Source organism: Aegilops tauschii, chromosome 1 (genome assembly GCF_002575655.3).
Source record: "Aegilops tauschii subsp. strangulata cultivar AL8/78 chromosome 1, Aet v6.0, whole genome shotgun sequence".
NCBI lineage: Eukaryota > Viridiplantae > Streptophyta > Magnoliopsida > Poales > Poaceae > Aegilops > Aegilops tauschii.
The window spans coordinates 22,191,536-22,210,282 of record NC_053035.3 but is presented as its reverse complement, the minus strand read 5'-3'; the positions used below and the strand labels follow the sequence as shown (position 1 = coordinate 22,210,282).

Below are 18,747 nucleotides of genomic sequence, written 5' to 3'. Positions count from 1 at the left end.
AACCTTGATTCTAGTTATTCACCGTTGCAAACAACCGTCCTCTCTGCGCCTAAACTGGAGACCTTGGGTGTAATACATGATCTCTGTGCTCATTTCAATATGGTGTTTGGCTCCACAGTTCTTCAGGTACTTTACATTATCATCTACACTTGTAACCATAAGCTGCATTTTAAATTTCTGCGCATAAGTTATATATCATCTTGGAGTACACATTTTGTACTAATATTCTGTTTATGCTCAATGAAGAGTTTCTCCATGGATGTCCTATCAATGGTGCTGGATTCTCTCAAGATCTTATATATCCAAATGAATAGTTTTGATCTGGACAAGATTATTGGCTTGCTGCAATACTTTCCATGTGTGGAGAAGTTGTATATAAAGGTGATAATTTCACGCACATTGGAAGCCCGCATATAGTGTACTACTCCCTCAGTTCGGAATTACTTGTCACAAAAGTGGATGTATCTACAACTAAAATACATCTAGATACATTCATTTCTTGGACAAGTAATTCCGAACGGAGGGAGCAGAATTAACCATTCAGTTGTTTCTCTTTCGACACTCTTTTTTAGAAGTTAATTGTTTTCAATCTTCATGTCTATTTAGGCAACAGGACGGGGTAAGAAAGTTATAACCAATCGGTGGATTCGTAAGCATCGGGATTTTCTCACTTCTCATGAGATTCGATTGAAGACAATAACGCTAGAACGATATGTAGCCAACCGTGCAAACACTAGATTTGTCACATTCTTCCTGCTGAATGCGAGGTTACTATTGTCCATCAGGCTTAAGTTTATCAGCAGCATGGTTTTGACGGATGGGTATGTGGAAGAGCAAAAAAAGGAGTTTCAGGTGGGCAAAAGAGCTTCTGAACGTGTCGGGCTTCTATTTACAACATATTGTAGTCATAATCCAGTAAATTTTACAACCCAGGATGTTCATTATATGGACCTGGCCGATCCATTTGACTGTGACTGCCGAAAACAGTGCTGGAGTTAGATGTTGTTGCCCTTTTCAACCTGGGTTTTTCTGTAAACCTGATGAACAATTAACCCTCGTGCTTTTGTACAGTTTCTAAGCTGGAGTTAGATGTTCTTGCCCTTTTCAACTCGGCTGTGACTGTCATATTTTCTTTGAAACAAGGCAAATGGCTTGCCAGTCGTTTAATTTAGAGTGAAATATTGTAACAACTAACAAATCCCAACCAAGGGAAATAACATCACTCTCGCCGGCTGCTTGAGCTCACTGTGCATTACAGAAGCCAAGTGATTAGCCCCCACCAGCACCCACAAACTTATTTCGAACTAGCACATCAAATGGCTGTAAATTTTCATAGGAAAGGCTGCATGACCGTGACAGATTTGGATTCTGACATTTGGGACCCGCGAGGAAATAGCCTATCCAAGGTGGTGTCGACTTACTAGCCAGTCAACAAACAATTCTGCCTACCAGCCGTTGGATTGACATCCAACATCTGTCGTGTATCTTCTATCTCTTGTCTTCTTCTTCCTCCAGCCGCCCAAACCAAACCACCTCGTCGGCTCCGCCTGCTCCCGCCTCCCATGGCTGGCTGCGCCTCCGCCGCCCCACCGTACGTACCCTCCAACGTTGGCCAGTCCCTCCCTCTATTACCCCACACGTCCTGTTATTCTCTGGCGACGTCAGCCCCAACACGCACCCGCACCCGAACCAGTCAACCCTCGTACTCCCCTCCGCCTGCGACTGGACTGGCGCATCTTACACGGCTCCTGTTCGTTCCGTCCGAGGCCTCGCCGTCATCCTCCGCCTTGCGGCCTTGGTTCGTTCGCCGTGCGCGGTGCCCCGCCCTCTTGCGTTGTCAATGTCGTCAACAACCGAGAGGAACAAGGAGATGATTGTACATGGAGAGGATGACAGTAGGGACCCACCAGCGTCATGGCAGTACGCAAGCAAGTGACTCTATATTACAAGCCCAAAAATATGGTTCCTCCTAATGGTTGGACATCTGGGGCTCACGCCATTGTCAACGTAGTCAATAAATGAGAGAATTACACTACGAGCGGCTGACACTAGGGACACAGAAGGTCGCGCAGTTTTTTTTTTGAGGAACAAGCAGTTGTTATTTATACTAGTTTTAGCGACGGATCAGGGTAACAACGGGGCTGTGCGGGGGCTGTGGCCCATCTAGCCAGGGTTTTATTTATGTTTACCACATCATGAGCCCAGTTGTGTTTTTTTCTTGCTGAAAATGGCTAGCCCAGTTCTATTTTTTTAAGAAATACTCAAACGAGGCCTACTTGCTTTATCAGCCCGGCTCGGCTGCAAATCTTTCAAGACGAGGAGAGTTTCATTCGGTTTTCCCAGAAATGGGTTGTACATTTTTAAAACACATCAAACCGGGAATTAGTTTCTATTTTTTTCATTACAAGATTTTAAATTCCACTGATTTTTATGCGTGGACAATTATTTTGGATTTTATATTTATATAAATTATTTTTCAAAATAGTTTGAATGTGAATCAATATTTCGGGATTAAAAACAGTTGAACGCACCAAAATATGCAAAATTTCGCATACTTTTTAACCTACGAGAGCAGTGACTGTTGGATGTCCATCCAACGGCTGTCGTGCTTCTTCAATCTCTACTCTTCCTGCTCCAGCCGCTCAAACAAGCGCCGGCGGGACTGCCTGCTCCCTCCTCCCGCGGCCGGCTATACTGCTGCGCAGGCCTCACCGCCCCATCACCGCCCCATCGTACTGCCATCGCTGGCCTAGCCATCCCTCTACTCATCCACACCTGCTGTTATTCTCCGGGGACGGCAGACGAACCAGTAAACCCCCGTACTCCTCCGTGTGGGAAACAACTGCCAAGTCTTCCCTGGCTCCGTGTCGTTCCCTTCCTAGGCCTCGCCTTCGTCCACCGCCCTGCTGCTCTCGGCGCGGCCTGGTCAACATGGTCAATGAACGACATCCATCAGAAGTGGACTGTACGTGGAGAGGCTGACAGCTGGGTCCACGGCCACAGCCCAGTTTTTTTGTGATTTGTCAAGTAAGTCTCTTTCAGGCCTGTTGGGCTGCAAATCTTTCAAGACGAGGAGAGCTTCATTCGGCTGGCCGAGAAAATGGCCTATCAGTAATGAGAAATGGGCTGTACATTTTAAAACACATCAAACCGGCAATTAGTTTCAAATTTCTTTTTTTTCATTTCGAGATTTTAAATTGCATTGATATTTATGCGTGGACAATTTGTTGGATTTTATATTGATATACATTTATTTTTAAAATCAGTTTGATTGTGACTCGAAATTTCGGGATTAAAAACAGTTCGGACCGCGCCAAAATATACAAAATTTCGTATAATTTTTTAACCGTGGCCACAATATGGGCTGTAATGCTAACAAAAAGAATATGGGCTCGAAAAAAACCTTAAGAATTAGCAAATGGGCTGTAAATTATTAGAAATAATGGCAGATGGGTTGTATGCTGTTTTCCACAGATTTGAGGCTTTCCTAAAAAAAGGTTGCCGCACAAGCAGTGACTGTTGAATGTCCATCCAACGGCCGTCGTGCTTCTTCAATCTCTGCTCTTCCTGCTCCAGCCACTCAAACAAGCGTCGGCGGGACTGCCTGCTCCCTCCTCCCCGCGGCCGGCTGTGCTGCCGCGCAGGCCTCACCGCCCCACGGTACTCCCATCGCTGGCCTAGCCATCCCTCTACTCACCCACATCTGCTGTTATTCTCCGGCGACGGCAGCCAAACCAGTAAACCCTCGTACAGTCGTACTCCCCTCCGTGTGGGAAAAAACTCCTGAGTCTTCCCTGGCTCCGTGTCGTTCCCTTCCTAGGCCTCGCCATCATCCACCGCCCTGGTGCTCTCGGCGCGGCCTGGTCAACGTGGTCAACGACCGACATGCATCTGAAGTGGACTGTACGTGGAGAGGCTGACAGCTGGGTCCACGGCCGCACGCAAGGAAATGCCTCCTTATTACGCGCAAAATAATTCTTCCTCCACCTAACATCTGGGACCCACCGAAAGGGCCTCTGTATTTCGTGAAAAAAATGTTACCGCCGCTGACAGCTCGGACCCACCAGCTATATCTTCGCACGCAAGGAAGTGCCTCCTTATTACGCACAAAAAAATGAATACTCCCCCTGCTAGCTGGGACCCAGTATAGCGGGAGGCTGACTTGTGGGCCTACTAAGTTGACAGGGACGGAGGCTTTGTCAACTTAGTCAATATGCACGATTCTAGCTCCAGTGACCGTACGATGTCCATCCAACAGCCGTAGTGCTTCTTCAACCTCTGGTCTTCTTGCTCCAGCCGCCCAAACCAGCGCCGGTCGTGCCTCGTGCTCCTGCCTCTCATGGCCGGCTGCGATGCCGCGGAGGGCTCACCGCCCCCTACTACTCCCACCGCTGGCTAGGCCATCCCTCTACTCACCCACACCCCCTGTTATTCTGCGGCGACGACAGCCTCACACCGCAGCGAACCAGTGAACCCTCATACTCCTCTACGCGTGGGCATCCACTGCCGCATCTTCCCCGGCTCCGCGTCGTCCCCTTCCTAGGCCTCGCCGTCGTCCACCGCCCTGGTGCTCTTGGCGCGGCGTGGTCAACGTGATCAAGGAACGACTTCCATCGGACGTGGACTGTACGTGGAGAGGCTGACAGCTGGGTCCACGGCCGCAGCAAGGAAGTGCCTCCTTATTACGCGGAAAATAATGATTCATCCACCTGACACCAGGGACCCACCGGACGGGCAACCATATTTCGCGAAAAAAACGTTTCCCCCCTGACTGCTGGGACCTACCAGCTACATCTTCGCACGCAAAGAAGTGCGTCCGGGCAAAAAAAATGATTCGCCCCCCTGACTGCTGGGACCCACCAGCTACATCTTCGCCCACAAGGAAGTGCCTGACAGTCGGGACCCACCTGGTCGAAGCGTACGTAGCGTTGTCATTCTAGTCGCGAATGTGTACGTACATACTGGTCGATGTAGAGGCGCACACGTAGCATGTACACGTACGTACAGCGGCCAGTGTGCAAGAAAGAAAATACGGCCACGTACGTACATCCGGGCGGGGTCTCGAACGCCTACTCGCGCATACGTACGGCTAGGGCTCGTGTACATGGCTGGATCGGAACGGAGAAACAGCGTCGGCGTTGTGTTCTTGGGGAGCCAACCGGCTGGGTCGGAACGGAATGCGTCGTCGTGTTCATCGGGAGGGCTTGGACGGAATAGCCAATGGAAACGAGGCCTGACGTACCGCAGAACGGAGGAAACGGCCTTGTGTTCGACCGGCCACGTTCGAAACGGGATCATGTTCATCGGGAGGGGTCTGGCGTACCGCAAAACGGAGGAAACGGACTTGTGTTGGACCTCCTACGGTCGAAACGGGGTCCTGTTGATCGGGAGGGGTGTGGCGTACCGCAAAACGGAGGAAACAGACTTGTGTTGGAGCGCTACGGTCGAAACGGGGTCCTGTTCATCGGGAGGGGTGTGGCGTACCGCAAAACGGGACTCCACGGGATACTGTTCATCTCCACCGTCGACCCCCTCCAGCCTCCACGGGCTACTGTTCATCCACCGTCAACCTCCTCCAGCCTCCACCTACGACTGTTCATCCACGGGCTCCTGTTCATCCAGCCTCCACCGCGCGCTACTCCACCGGCTACTGTTCAACCAGCCCTCTCCACAGGCTCCTGTTCAACCACCCCTCCACGGGCTACTGTTCATCCAGCCCTCCACGGGGTGGTCCTGTTCATCCAGCCCTCCACGCGGTGGTCCTGTTCATCCAGCCCTCCACGGGGTCCTGTTCATCCAGCCCCAACCGACTCGATCTATCGGGGTCCTGTTCATCCAGAGGCAACACCAAGGGTCCTGTTCATCCACCCCCATCGGGAACTGTTCATCCAACCCCCCCCCCCCAGCAACACTCACTGTTCATCCAGAGGCAGCATCGATCAGCTTCAGTTAGCAGCAGTAGCGAAGGAATCGCTCGATCGGGTTAAGTTAACAGCCATCGATCGATCGCTCGGGTTCAGTAACGCGTAGCCTGCAGTGCAATCGCTCGGGTTCAGTAGGCGAACGCTTCGCTCGGGTTCAGTTATAGCCCAACTCCTTGCACACACGCGCGTACGTGTACGAGAGAAACGCGCATTGCTCGACCCGACCACCCACCGTAACCGGGACACCCCGATATTTTCCTCGCCCTCACTTCTACCACGGTTTTTTCCGTCATGGACGGCCCAAAGAATGTCATGCTGCTGCGTCTCCGGCCCGCCCAGGACGAAAAGCCCATTTTCTGTCATGATTTTTTGTCATAGAAGTAGGAGCCCACCACATCTATGATGATACCGGGTTTTGTCACAATTATCGTCATAGAAGTGTCATAAGTATAACAGGAAAAAAATTCGTTCGGCCCAAAATGTCACAGATGTGTCTTTTTTTGTAGTGCATGTTTCTAGATTGTAACCAAATTAATGCCCATGTTAATCATGACAGATCGAAGATGTCATGTTGGTACATTTTACAAATCCTGCAAACCAAATGGGCATGTAGCAGTGTTCAAAACTGCATGTAGGCACTAACACGTTCTCTTCCTTTGCAGTGCATATTAGGCCCGGTGGAATGGAAGTGCCTCCAAAAATGCCAAACTTCGTATTGGAAGAGCATATGGCAAAGCAATTGGAAGTTATTATGTCAAACCCATACATGACTTGTCAGCGGCCGGTCCCTTTTCAGAAATGACGCAGCTTGCAATGTTTGAATTTGGGCGTTGTAATCTTTGAACTTGAACCTTGCAATATTTATGGTATTTGTTATATTGAACCATTTCTGTTTTCTTGTCTCAACGCAAACAGTTCATCCGGGTGAACCGCATGTCGTACATCGCACACACCTTGATCTGGCTGACCGTTTCTTTTGTGTTGCCTAATCACAAACAGTTCATCCGAGTGAACTATATGATGTACATCGCACACACCTTGATCCGGCTGACCGTTTCTTTTGTGTTGCCTAATCACAAACAGTTCATCCGAGTGAACCGTATGCTGTACATCGCACACGCCTTCATCAGGCTGCCCGTTTCTTTTGTTCCGCCTCATCGCAAACGGTTCATTGGACTGAACCGTATGCCCTGGATCGCACACGGAACTAAAATCTGAACCGTGTTTGATGCATCCTCAATTGCAAACGTTTTGCACATTTTTTGACAGTTTTTTTACATCCCCGTCTGTGATTATTGCATCGCACACAGTTTTGTGAAAGGGTCTCTGATCGTAGTGTCGCGTTAGCAGCATCCTGCAGTAGTGAGAGGAGCAGCAGCAGCACGGACAGAGCCCCACCGGCGACAGGGCTATTAAGGGCGACTCCATCCTGCTGACCCAAACTGTCTGCGCGCGTCCGTTTGAATCGAAACGGCAAAGCGCCGGCCCAATGCGCGGACCCAAACTCAAAACGTGTCCGCTTGGTATCCATGTGGACGCATTTCTGGCCTAAATTTGCATCTAGTTTGTGTCCACATGGACATGGAACGGATGCGTCGCACGTCTGCTCAGTGTCTGCCACGGCCCCATTTGTCGGCCGCCCAACCACCGCCCGCAGTCGTATTAAAGGCAACCACCTACCTCGAGCCCGCCTAGCAGTGGGTGGAAGCACCGGGTCGCCCTCCTTTTTAATGCAAGCGTGCGGGGGTGCTAGCCTCATTCACTTCCATCCCTATGTCCACATCTAGCCTAGCTTGCCCCCTCGCCAGCGACAACCAAGCCCTAGCGCGAGCTCGCCATGGGGTTCTTCAGCGGCAATGGCAAGGAGAAGTTCTGCCCCGATGCGAGCTCGTTCCGCGCGCCTCCTCCTCCGTCGCCGCCGGCTCATCGACGCGGCAGGCCGCCACACGAGCGGGAGAGGCTGTACATCCCAGTCCACTAGGCACGGTGGCACTGACAGTACCGCTAGCCCCTAACGTATCCTATCCTGATGTCAGCCTATCGCAGGGCTGGCATCTGGACCCGCAACGCATCCCGATTCCGGCGGTGCCGCGCTCGCCACGGGCGCACGTCGAGGATGTTCGTCGGCGCCGTGAGCTCCTTACGCCAGAGCAACACCTTCTCCGCACGTACGCGCCAGACTCTACCAACTGGGAGGTCTGGTTCCTGTTGGAGCACGAGGAGAAGCGTCGCCGCGGCGTGCAGGTCAACCTCGGCATTCCCCCCGCCCACAGAGGTCTTGCCAGAGGAGGAGGAGGAGGCCATGTACGAGGCCGCGCTCGAGGCGGCCCTGCAAAGCATGCTGGAGGAAAGCCGACGCGAGGAGGACACCCACTTAGAAGGCCTGGAGCAGGACCTCGCCCTATCGACCGTGGGAAACTCCGTCCACGCTCGCCTCTACCCCCCCCCCCCCCCCGCCCTCGCAGCCTGTGCTCGATTCCAAGCCCGAGCCCACGCCCATGCGTAAAGCGCTCGCCGCCGCTCACTTGGCCCGAGGAGACGTACTCGTGGACCGGCGCGGTCCGCGAGGGAGTGAGCGTTCCTCCCCATCCACTTCGTTGTGATGCGGGAGGAAGCAGCGCGCTGGAAACAGCACTGGCTCACGGAGGAGCGGGCCGATGATGAGCGGGCTGCGGGAGCGCGAGGTGGAGAAGACACGCCGCGAGCAGGAGGAGGAGGAGGAGGAGCGCGCCCACTACGGCACCATGCCGCCGCCGCTGCAAATGCTGGAGGAGGCGGCGTGGGAGAGCGCTTTCGCGTGGGCTAGGTGGCCGCCACCCTTCATCGACCTCACCGGTGACGGCGACGACGGCAAGGGCAAGGGCAAGGGCGAGGCCTAGGGCAGCGTGTGGGCACATTTTTTTAATGTTTAAGTGGACTTTGCCCGGCAGTTGCCGGCCATTATTGTTTAATTATGTTTATTTCGGCTGCATGTTTTTGAAATTGCTTTTTTCTGGACGCGGGGAAAATAGGACGACCACCCGTTGGACACAGCGGCCGACCCAAACCAGAAAGCGGATGCGCTCGTCCGCTCGGCCGACTCAAACGAATAAAAGCAGACAAATCGCGTGTATCGCGTGTTTGTTTAAGTATGCGCCTTGGAGATGCCCTAACCACTGATGTCAGCCTAGTCCCTTGTGACGAAAGCAAAAGGTGTGTGTGAGGCTTTTTATTTGAAAGACACCGTCGTTCTATGGTAATTTGATCCATTTTTTTACCCAGTGTGATTGTCTGATTTGTACTAGTGTCACATCTTCCTTTTTTTAAATGTTTTGAAGAAAGAAAAAGGAAAAGAAAATATTTGCACGGATTTTCATGTAAAATCAATGACATGAGACTGAGATGTGCAATACATAGAGCACATCTAGATGTGCTTTAGCAAAACTGTAAAAAAATACTTTCTCACAGCAAATAAAAATATATTCCTAGAATAAAGCGAAACTCTTCTTCCTCGCCAAAGAAAAAGCAAGAATAAGATTTGGGGCATGGCACGCGTTAGATCTTGTGCCAATCAAGAGCCCAGCCTTCTGCAACAGAGATCCTATTGGGGAACCTTTTTGCGACAGAGGTCTTATTGCGGAATATATTTTTTCGAACATTTTTCTTTTGCAGAATCTTTTTACAACATATGTTCTATTGCAGAATCTCATTGCAAAACACGTCACGGTAACGAATTGTGAGTGCGCTCCGAGACGGCACGTGGCAGGTGGAGCAGGTGGCGGATACGTCCGATTCGACGCGATTTGATCCTCCGTCGCCGCTTTCGTCGTCGTCGCCTTAGATGAAGCCTTTCCATCCTCTGGCGCCGGAGATGAAGCCACAATCTCCTCTGCAGGAGCGGGGCCGCTGCTGGCCTTTCCTCCCCTTTCGCGAGGCGACGGCGTGGGCTCCCGTCCGCAGCGTACAACTTAATCATTCGCAATTTCAGAAAGATGAACAGAAACAGGGCACCCATCAATCATTGAGTGTCTACAGTTCCGCAATTGCTCGGAAACTCCCTCGGATCTACAGCGATGGGCTAATGCAGAGCCCATGGCAGTCAGTCCACTACATACATCCATCCGAGAGATCCCACTCCACTCCAGTAGCTAGGTTTCCACTCTCCAGGCTCCACTCCATGGCGGCGGCGGCTCTCCTTCCCCTGCAGGCTCGCGGATCTCGTTGACGCGCCCGGTCACCCTCGCCAAACCGAGGCTGCGCTGCGGCGGCGTTACACGGCGATTCGGCTGGACATTGTCATTCCGGCGGGTATGCTCTTCATGCTCTGCTTCATGTTTTGCTCGATTTGCTGATGCTTTGCTCGATCCGTGCCGCAGCTGTTTGTATTCTTGTTCTCGTTCGAGCTATTGATGTTTGAGTACTGGCAGCCCAAGCTTCTCCGCAAAGACTGAGCGTGCTGAACCAGTCAGGCCGGGAGCTGAAGGAGGGGACTGTGAAGTCTGTGATGGCGCCTGTGGTGACCGCCGCACTGGGCGCATTGGGTCCCCTGCTGGGGAAGCTCGCCGATTTGCTCGCCAATGAGTGCGGCCGCCTCAGAAGGGTCCGCCGCGAGATCCGATCCCTCCGGACAGAGTTTACCAGCATGCATGGTGCGCTAATGAAGTACACCAAGCTAGAGAATCCTGATGACCAGGTGAAGATATGGGTATCGCTGGTCAGGGAGTTGGCCTATGATACCGAGGATCTTTTCGACAAGTTCATTCGCCACCTCGGCAACGGCGAGAGTCATGATAGCGGCTTCAAGGAGTATTTCCGCAAGACTGCTCGGCGTCTAAAGACGCTTGGAGCTCGGCATGGGATCGCCAGCCAAATCGACGACCTTAAGCTTCGTATCAAGGAGGTGAAGGAACTCAAGACTAGCTACAAGCTCGATGATGTTGCTGGTAGCACCTCTGGCAATGCAGCCGTGGATCCCCGGTTGGCCGCTCTTTTCGCCGAGGAGGCACACCTTGTTGGCATTGATGGTCCAAGAGACGAGCTTGCAAAGTGGATGCTGGAAGAAGAAAACAAGCATCATCGCAGGGTGTTGTCGATTGTTGGGTTTGGTGGATTGGGAAAGACAACACTGGCGAATGAAGTCTATCGCAAGATTCAGGGGCGTTTTGATTGTCATGCTTTTGTGTCAGTCTCCCAAAAGCCAGATAGAAAGAAGATCATCAAGGATGTGATCTCCCAAGTATCTGACAGCGATGCATTCAAGAAAGATATTGAGATTTGGGACGAAAAGACATCCATTTCAAAGCTAAGGGAACTTCTACAAGAAAAAAGGTAATTTCTCACATTTTTGTTTCCATCAATATGTCTCGTTGTAAACAGTCATTATTTTAACTTCTTGTTTCTGCATCTGCTTCTATTTTTTTCACGTAATGAACTGCATTGAACCATAGACAGTATGTCAGTAGTACTAGAAAGTGTTCACACAAAGTGGAATAAAATACTATGTAGTTATGAAATATAATGGTTCAACTTTGATACCAGAAATTCACGGATATGCTTGGCAGAAGAAAATTACTAAAATCATTGTTCAAGTTTGAAAAAACAATTCAGTTACAATTTAGAGGCACACACATAAGTATATGTTCCTGCGCTTAGAGTTAACAGAGGCATGAGATCGATGCTATCTGACCAAATTAAAACTTCCACACTGGGGCGCTCTTGTGTGTAAGTAAATCCAAACACCAGATCCCTGGTGGTTGACGTCGTACCTTACACCTTCACTGTTCAGTAGAAAGAGTTGGCAACATTAGTTTGCTTGTCTGCACTAATAATCTATCGACACAAACATTCAAGAAAATATTGATGTAAAGGATTATGATTTCATTGAAATACCTTTACTTTACTATAGTTTTGAGTATGCGGAGAATATGTAATATAATTATTGATTGATGCTATCTATTGACATCTATCAGGTATCTTATTATCATTGATGATATATGGTCTATAGTGGCTTGGAATGCTATCCATTGTGCATTTCCAGAGAACAAATGTTCTAGCAGAATTTTGGCTACTACACGCATACTGGAAGTAGCTAGCTCTTGTTGTCCAGGTCCTGATGACCAGATCTATGAAATGAAACCTCTAAGTGATCCTCACTCTGAAGGACTATTTTTCAAAAGAATCTTTGGCTCAGAGAATTCCTGCCCTCAAATGTTTCTTGAAGTTTCGAAAGCTATCTTGAAAAAGTGTGGAGGCCTACCATTGGCAATAATCAGTATTTCTGGTTTACTAGCAAGCAGGCCACGTGTCAAGGAAGAGTGGGAGAAGGTAAAAAGATCAATTGGTTCTGACTTGATCAAAAGCCAAAGTCTGGAAGGAATGAAGAACATACTGTCCTTGAGCTATAATGATCTTCCACCAAACCTCAAGACCGTCTTGTTGTACTTAAGTAATTACCCCGAGGACTATGTGATTGACAGAGAAAGGTTGGTGAGGCAATGGATTGCGGAAGGCTTTATTTCTGAAGAGCGTGGGAGGAGCTGTCAAGAGGTTGCAGAAAGTTATTTTTACGAGCTTATCAATAAAAGCCTGGTCCAACCAGTGGACATTTGCTATGATGGGAAGGTGCAGGCCTGCCGAGTTCATGACATGATGCTTGAACTTATCATTTCAAAATCCATTGAAGAAAATTTCATCACTGTGGTGAACGGCGGTCAAACTGTTTGGGGAAATTCGCAGTGTTCTATTCGACGTTTATCGATCCAGGACATTGACCAGGAGCTTGCATTTGAATTGGCAAAGAAAGATCTAAGCCATGTCCGGTCTCTTATAATAACATCATCAGGATGCATGAAACACTTGCCCAGTCTTACTAAGTTTGAAACTTTACGTGTACTTGATTTTGAATATTGTCGGGGCCTGGCGGAGTATGATATGAAAGGTATGGAAACCCTGTTCCAGCTGAAGTACCTAAGCTTTCGCGGAACAGGCATATCGGAGCTACCATCTGGAATTGTGATGCTGCGTGATCTAGAGACGCTAGATTTAAGGAGTACAAAAATCAGAGACTTGCCAGATGGAATTGTACAGCTCACTAAACTGCAACATCTATGCACTGAAATGTATGGGTATCACAGAAAGATACCAATCGGGATTGGGAATATGACAAACTTAAGGGAGATCTCAGGCTTTGATATTACCATGAGTTCAGTAGGTGCAGTAGAGGAGCTAGGGAGCCTGATCAATTTGAAGGTACTCCATGTATGGTTAACTGTAAAAGGTGCAGAATCTCACAAGAGTCATGCAGAGATGTTCCATTCCTCACTATGCAAGCTTGGCAGCTACAAACTCCAGTCCGTGTGGATATTTGGTGGTAATTCATATGCATTCGAGTTATTAGATTCCTGGTCTCCTCTTCCATCTTGCCTCCAAAGATTTAAGATGACCACCCCGTACTGTTTATCAAAACTGCCAAAGTGGATTACTCCAGCACTCACAAGTCTTGCATACCTGGAAATTAATTTAAGTGTAATAACAGAGGAGGTTTTTGGCATCCTTGGAGAGCTGTCTGCATTACTTTGTCTGAAACTTTATGCCGACATGGTCTATAAAGACAGGCTTGTTTTGCAAGCCAGAGGATTCCGATGTTTGAAGGAGTTCGTTTATGAACCTGTTGGTGAAGGTGCAGGGATCCTTCTGTTTGAGGAAGGGGCACTGCCAAAGCTCGAGAAGCTTAAGCTGAGTATCTCTGTACCAATAGCAAAGGCCTATGGGTTCTACTTAGGTCTTGATCACCTCCCGTATCTGAAAGCTGTGCGAGTTATTCTTCACAAGCGGGATGCCACATCTCCTGAAGTTGAGGCTGCTGCAGCTGCCATAAGGAAGGAAGCAAATCTCCATCCCAACCATCCCAGGTTAACTCTTCATTAAGAAATGAAAAAGTGACACGAGGTATTGTTAGTTTTATAATTACGGAATTCAAAAAGTTCATGCTGTCTGCAATCAGAAGCATATCGTCAAGAAGCGTTCTGACGGGCTGATATTTTCTCTCTGTAGGGAAACTGTTCTCCGTGAATATAACTGCAGGTGGCTCCGCTGCAATGGTTTCCTGAACGGCTGAACCTGCTACTCTCGTTGCCTGAAGCTCAAATAAAAGTGGCCTACAGTTGCCTTTTGATTTATGATATTCGTCCTTGCTTTGCGTACTACTGTACTTGATTCGGGCAGCGGTGCATCTGGTACTGAAGTCGCAGCTGCCAGTTAATTTTTTCTCTGTCGGTGTCAGCCTAATGCTTGCTTGTTGATGTTGATGTAATAATCCTCGTGAAAAGAGTGTGGCTACAGATGTGATTTGGGTGAATGAATTCACCTCGATTCCACTCGCTCCCTCCCTGTACTCCTGATAGACTGTCTGTCGGCCAGATTGGATCTGTATATTAGTCTCCTCTATCTATTCTTTCAGTTCAGTCTCCCCTGTCTCATCACACCTGATAATATCTTCCTTGTGATTTCTTACCTAGTCAACTGTAAAAGCACATATCAGTCTAGTTGAGCACTAAATCAGGTAGCTACACTTGCTATGGCCATGCAGTTTACTACTACATGTGGTTTTGTGAAGATGCAGCAGTGAGCTCTAAAGGCACATGCCAGTGCTCAGTTGAGTTAAGAATTTGTGTGGGGCTTTTTTTTCATGTACACCGGTACTACTTGATTGTAACTTGAATATCCAGACAAAAGTTGGTTCAGTCCTGACTCCTGAGCCATAGTTACATGCTGAAATTCAGCCATTGTTTCAGTTAGTTGCAAAATGGGAACTTGTAATGTAAACTACTCATGTTGAGTATTAACAGCTGAGATTTCGCTGAGTGCTCTTCACTTTATTATTCAGAATTTCATTATGAGATACAGCAATTCTGAACCCTGCCATTGTTCATATACTAGGCCCGGTATACCGGCGTGTAAGACTATGGAAAACTTAGGCAACAGCATGTGTCCATCCTCTGGCAAGCAGACAGTCTGCGGTCCAGTTCCGGTTTTGTGACAACAGCCACATGTTGGATCTGATCTTGGGTTCCACCTTGACGCGCCAAATGCCGTTGAGGTCCGGCCTGGCAGGCCAAATCGAGAACTGGATACCATAGTTAGAGGCAGCAGAATAGCGCCCGTCGGAAATGAGAGTCCATCGTATGTCGTCAGGTTCAATGGATTGTGTTGGGTGTTCTGAATCTTGCACCATAGACCGAAAAACTGAACTAAGACAGGCTCGGTAGAAATTCTGTGAAGACCACGCATCCTCTGACCTCCCTCGCAAGCATCACGAACAGAGAGCGTTCTTCCGTGTGGCCAGTTTGTACAGATCAGGAACAAGGAATTGTGGGACGTCATCAGCCAGCCAACTGGTAGTTTGTTTGTGAGTAGTAGTTGTTGTTGCCTTACTTCTCCATATGTTATTTTCTGCAGATTTCTACTGTGGCGTGCTCCACTTGGATGTATTCTGCGTATGCTAATAATAAGATTTAATTTTCAGGTACAGGATCTCATTACTGTCTGTAGTTCAGGAATATGAGAGCAGAAATGGTTTTTTCATTTCTGGAAAATGGAAGCAATCATTGGCTGTACATGAAGGAATGTATCTTCATCTTGCAGTAACAGATAGCTCCACAAGGAAATATATATGGCACGTTGTAAAATGCAAGAAGCCACATTCTCTCAAACATGGGAGTGCATCAGCGCCACACTCTCGTCCTGATTAGTCTTCTTCTTCCGATTCCTCCTCTGTTGTGCTCTCTTTTGTTTCCTTCTAGGAAACATAATGTCAAGTCATCTTGTTCTTTTGATTGGAAAACTGTAAAAAGGCTCCCATTGCGACCTTTTCTTCTGATTCCTATTCTTCCAATTCATTTTCTTCCCATCCTTCATTGAAACCCATATGCAAACACGTGAGGAAGAAAGAAAAATGAATAATGTTTTATTTTGCGGGTAAAAGATAGTAAAAAATGAATCATGTTGGTTGTGTGTGACGGAAGCCAAAATAACAAGACACGGCAAGGCTGGGGCGGTTGGGATGGGCGTTCACTGCAAACCTTAGCGCAGCCTTGGCTTCCTCCAACTTTAGAGGGTTGCCTTCCTCTTTCCACAGGACAACATTGACTCACTTGAGGGAAGGGAGGTGTGCCATATTCACGTCCAACTTACCACTCCCAATGTCCGACGCCCGGGCATAAAACTTGAGGAGTTCAAGCCTTGGCATCGCTCCTCCTGGAAACATAGATGGTGTTGACGTGAAATACTCGAATCTGCACTCCCTTGCACATGGGAATTCATAAGTGTCGGTGTTGAAGATGTATTGAGTATGAACTTCGGTAGACTCTAGTCTCAGATGACAAAGAGCCGGCAAGGTTCCAAGTATTTTAATGTCCTTCCCTCGCACCATATCCACGGAGATATGCAGGTAGGATAGGAGGGAAAGCGAAGAAGAATGAATCCAGCCAGGCAACATGGAGGTGCATCCGCGGAACACAAGGGCACAGAGGTACGGAGGGGGCATCCGGCAGTCCCAGCTGAGATCAAACCTTGTGACACCATAACTGACAACACCAAACAGTTACATATGCTCTCATTTCGTCCCTGCCACCGAAGGTTGAGCACCCTTAGCTCTTTCAGCTGCCCTATCTCCTTCTCAATTCCATTAGAACCGTCCACATACAGTCCACTCAACTCTTCTATGGACGCCTAAGTTTCCAATCCCAACCGGCATTTTCATACGCACATCAATGTATAGGCACATCAAACATCCTAGCCGAATAATAGTTGATGGCACCACTGATCCAGTGTTCCTCTTAAGTCTAGTGTCTGTAGAAACGTAACTTTCCTATCTCAGTCGGGAGCTCCCCAGCATGTGTATCTCTTAACCCTAAGTACCTCAGATGTACCAACTTCATGACATACCCAAGATCAGCTCATGTGTACTTGCCCAATGATTTGAACTGCTTAAATCTAATACACGTAGAACTTGAAAGCATGAAACAGACTGGATTACTGAAAAAGGCTTTCGCCCCGCTTTATATATAAAGCCATGATCAACGGCGCCCGATACAACCGCACTCGCCCACAACACACGCACACACACCCAAGGCAGGATACATAGGCGCTGAGCGCAACAATACAATCCCTAGCATTACAAGAGCCGCTAGGGGCTTCAACCGTGAACACGCCACCGCGAAGAAGTGAAGCCGCATATGACGAACCGTGGGCTCCAAGGCGGCGCCTTCAGGAAGGATACAGCACCGGAGCGCCGCCACCTCCCGATCCAAGGATCAGACTTTTCCCTAGAGCAACACGACGGGCAATAAGGCCGCGACGACGCCTTCAAGAAGGGAGCACTCTTCGCCGCCACCGGTCCATCCAAAGATAGAGTAGGTTTTCACCCTAGCCACCACTCACCGCCACCGAACGCCACACCCCAGCTACCACGCCACCCACACGGCCGTGGCAACTGGGCAGCACCGAGGCACGAGCTCTGCCCATGAGCATCGCGCGCACACCACCAGGGCCGCCACCCCGGAATCCAAGACCTTGACACCAAGTCACCCGAGACCCGCCGCTACCCCAACCGAAGAGATGAGCAGAAAGGACCCGCCTTTCGCACTCCTGGTCGGAACCAACGATGAGACCCAATAGGCCGGCCACAACTAGCCTCCATCGAGTCGTCCTACTACACCGCGCGCGAGACGAACGCAGTCCTACTGTCGGGCGTGAGCCGGGCCGGTCCAACAGCCGGGCGCGAGACGAGCTCGGTCCTACGTCAGCAGGCACGAGATGGTCGATGGACCGTAGCCGGGAGAAGACCAGCCCTCCGGCGAGAGAAGCGAACAGACGCCAAGGAGAGGGGTTGAAGACCGACACAGGCAGCCTATAGACGAGCCGACGCCAGAACAATCTGGCCGCCGCCGCAATCAACCTGCCACCACCACATCACATGCGCCTCCACGCCCTGGTCAGATCCACCCGAAGCCCGCCACCCCGCACCGAAGCAGCGTGGACACCGGCCGCAACAACACCACCTCCACAGGGGCGCCGGCAACCCCCGCCCTCACCGACCATCACATCCGCCGGATCTGGGCAGGGATGTCTAGATCCGCCGCCAGCACGTCCGAGACCACCAGACCCCACGAGCGCAGGGGGAGGGGAGGAGGAGGCAGCGTCGGCGGGCCACAAGGACGTGGGGAGGAGCGCCAGGGCAGGGGCCGGCCGGGACCCGCCGCCGCGTGCAGGGAGAGGTGCTCCACTACGCCAGCCACCCGCGCGCAGGAGGAAAACCGCCCCGCCTCTGCCTCTGCCACGCGGCCTTTGGCAGGCGGCGCCCCCGGCGGCGTCGAGGGAAGGGGAGCCGGGGTGGAGGGCCGGGAGTGGCGGTGCTAGGGTTGTCTCCCGACGACGCTCGCGGGAGCACCTCGGGAGAGGGAGGGGAGCTGGTGCGAGAATTTCAGACAACCCGTTTGCCAAACAGACTGGATTTGGTCATCAATCACACTACAGAAAGTAACAGACCTCACTTGTGCCATGAGTATGGTCGACACCCGAGGGTTGGTGAGCTGTGACATGCTATTCTGAAATGATGACATGCGAACCATTCTGTGTGGATTATGTGTTCTTGGATCTATACCATTCAATATTTTAACGAAGTTTTCTTCACTTGACATTGAGCATATTACATCAAGAACCATATCATGCACACGACAATCATCTGCCCTGCCTTCATCATTAAGGTATAATGGTTGCATCATGTTTCTATTTATAAGATCATTGAAGTAGGTCTCTCCAACATCATATAGTGATCTTGTTTCCT

At 49.9% G+C, this 18,747-nt stretch overlaps 1 protein-coding gene across 2 annotated transcripts; it reads left to right on the top strand.

Annotated features, from left to right (window-relative positions):
* Positions 1–9,776: 9,776 nt before the first annotated feature.
* LOC109768422 (disease resistance protein RGA5) lies at positions 9,777–14,836 on the top strand. Of its 2 annotated transcripts, none has more exons than XM_020327145.4 (4): positions 9,777–10,211; positions 10,331–11,231; positions 11,873–13,850; positions 13,956–14,836. In XM_020327145.4, exons 2-3 carry the CDS (start codon positions 10,408–10,410, stop codon positions 13,827–13,829), a joined length of 2,781 nt encoding a protein of 926 aa, XP_020182734.1. In that variant the 5' UTR covers positions 9,777–10,211; positions 10,331–10,407; the 3' UTR covers positions 13,830–13,850; positions 13,956–14,836. The 2 variants fall into 2 exon arrangements, with proteins under 2 accessions (XP_020182734.1, XP_020182733.1); XM_020327144.4 differs by having other exon boundaries at positions 10,280–11,231.
* The last annotated feature ends 3,911 nt before the right edge of the window (positions 14,837–18,747 follow it).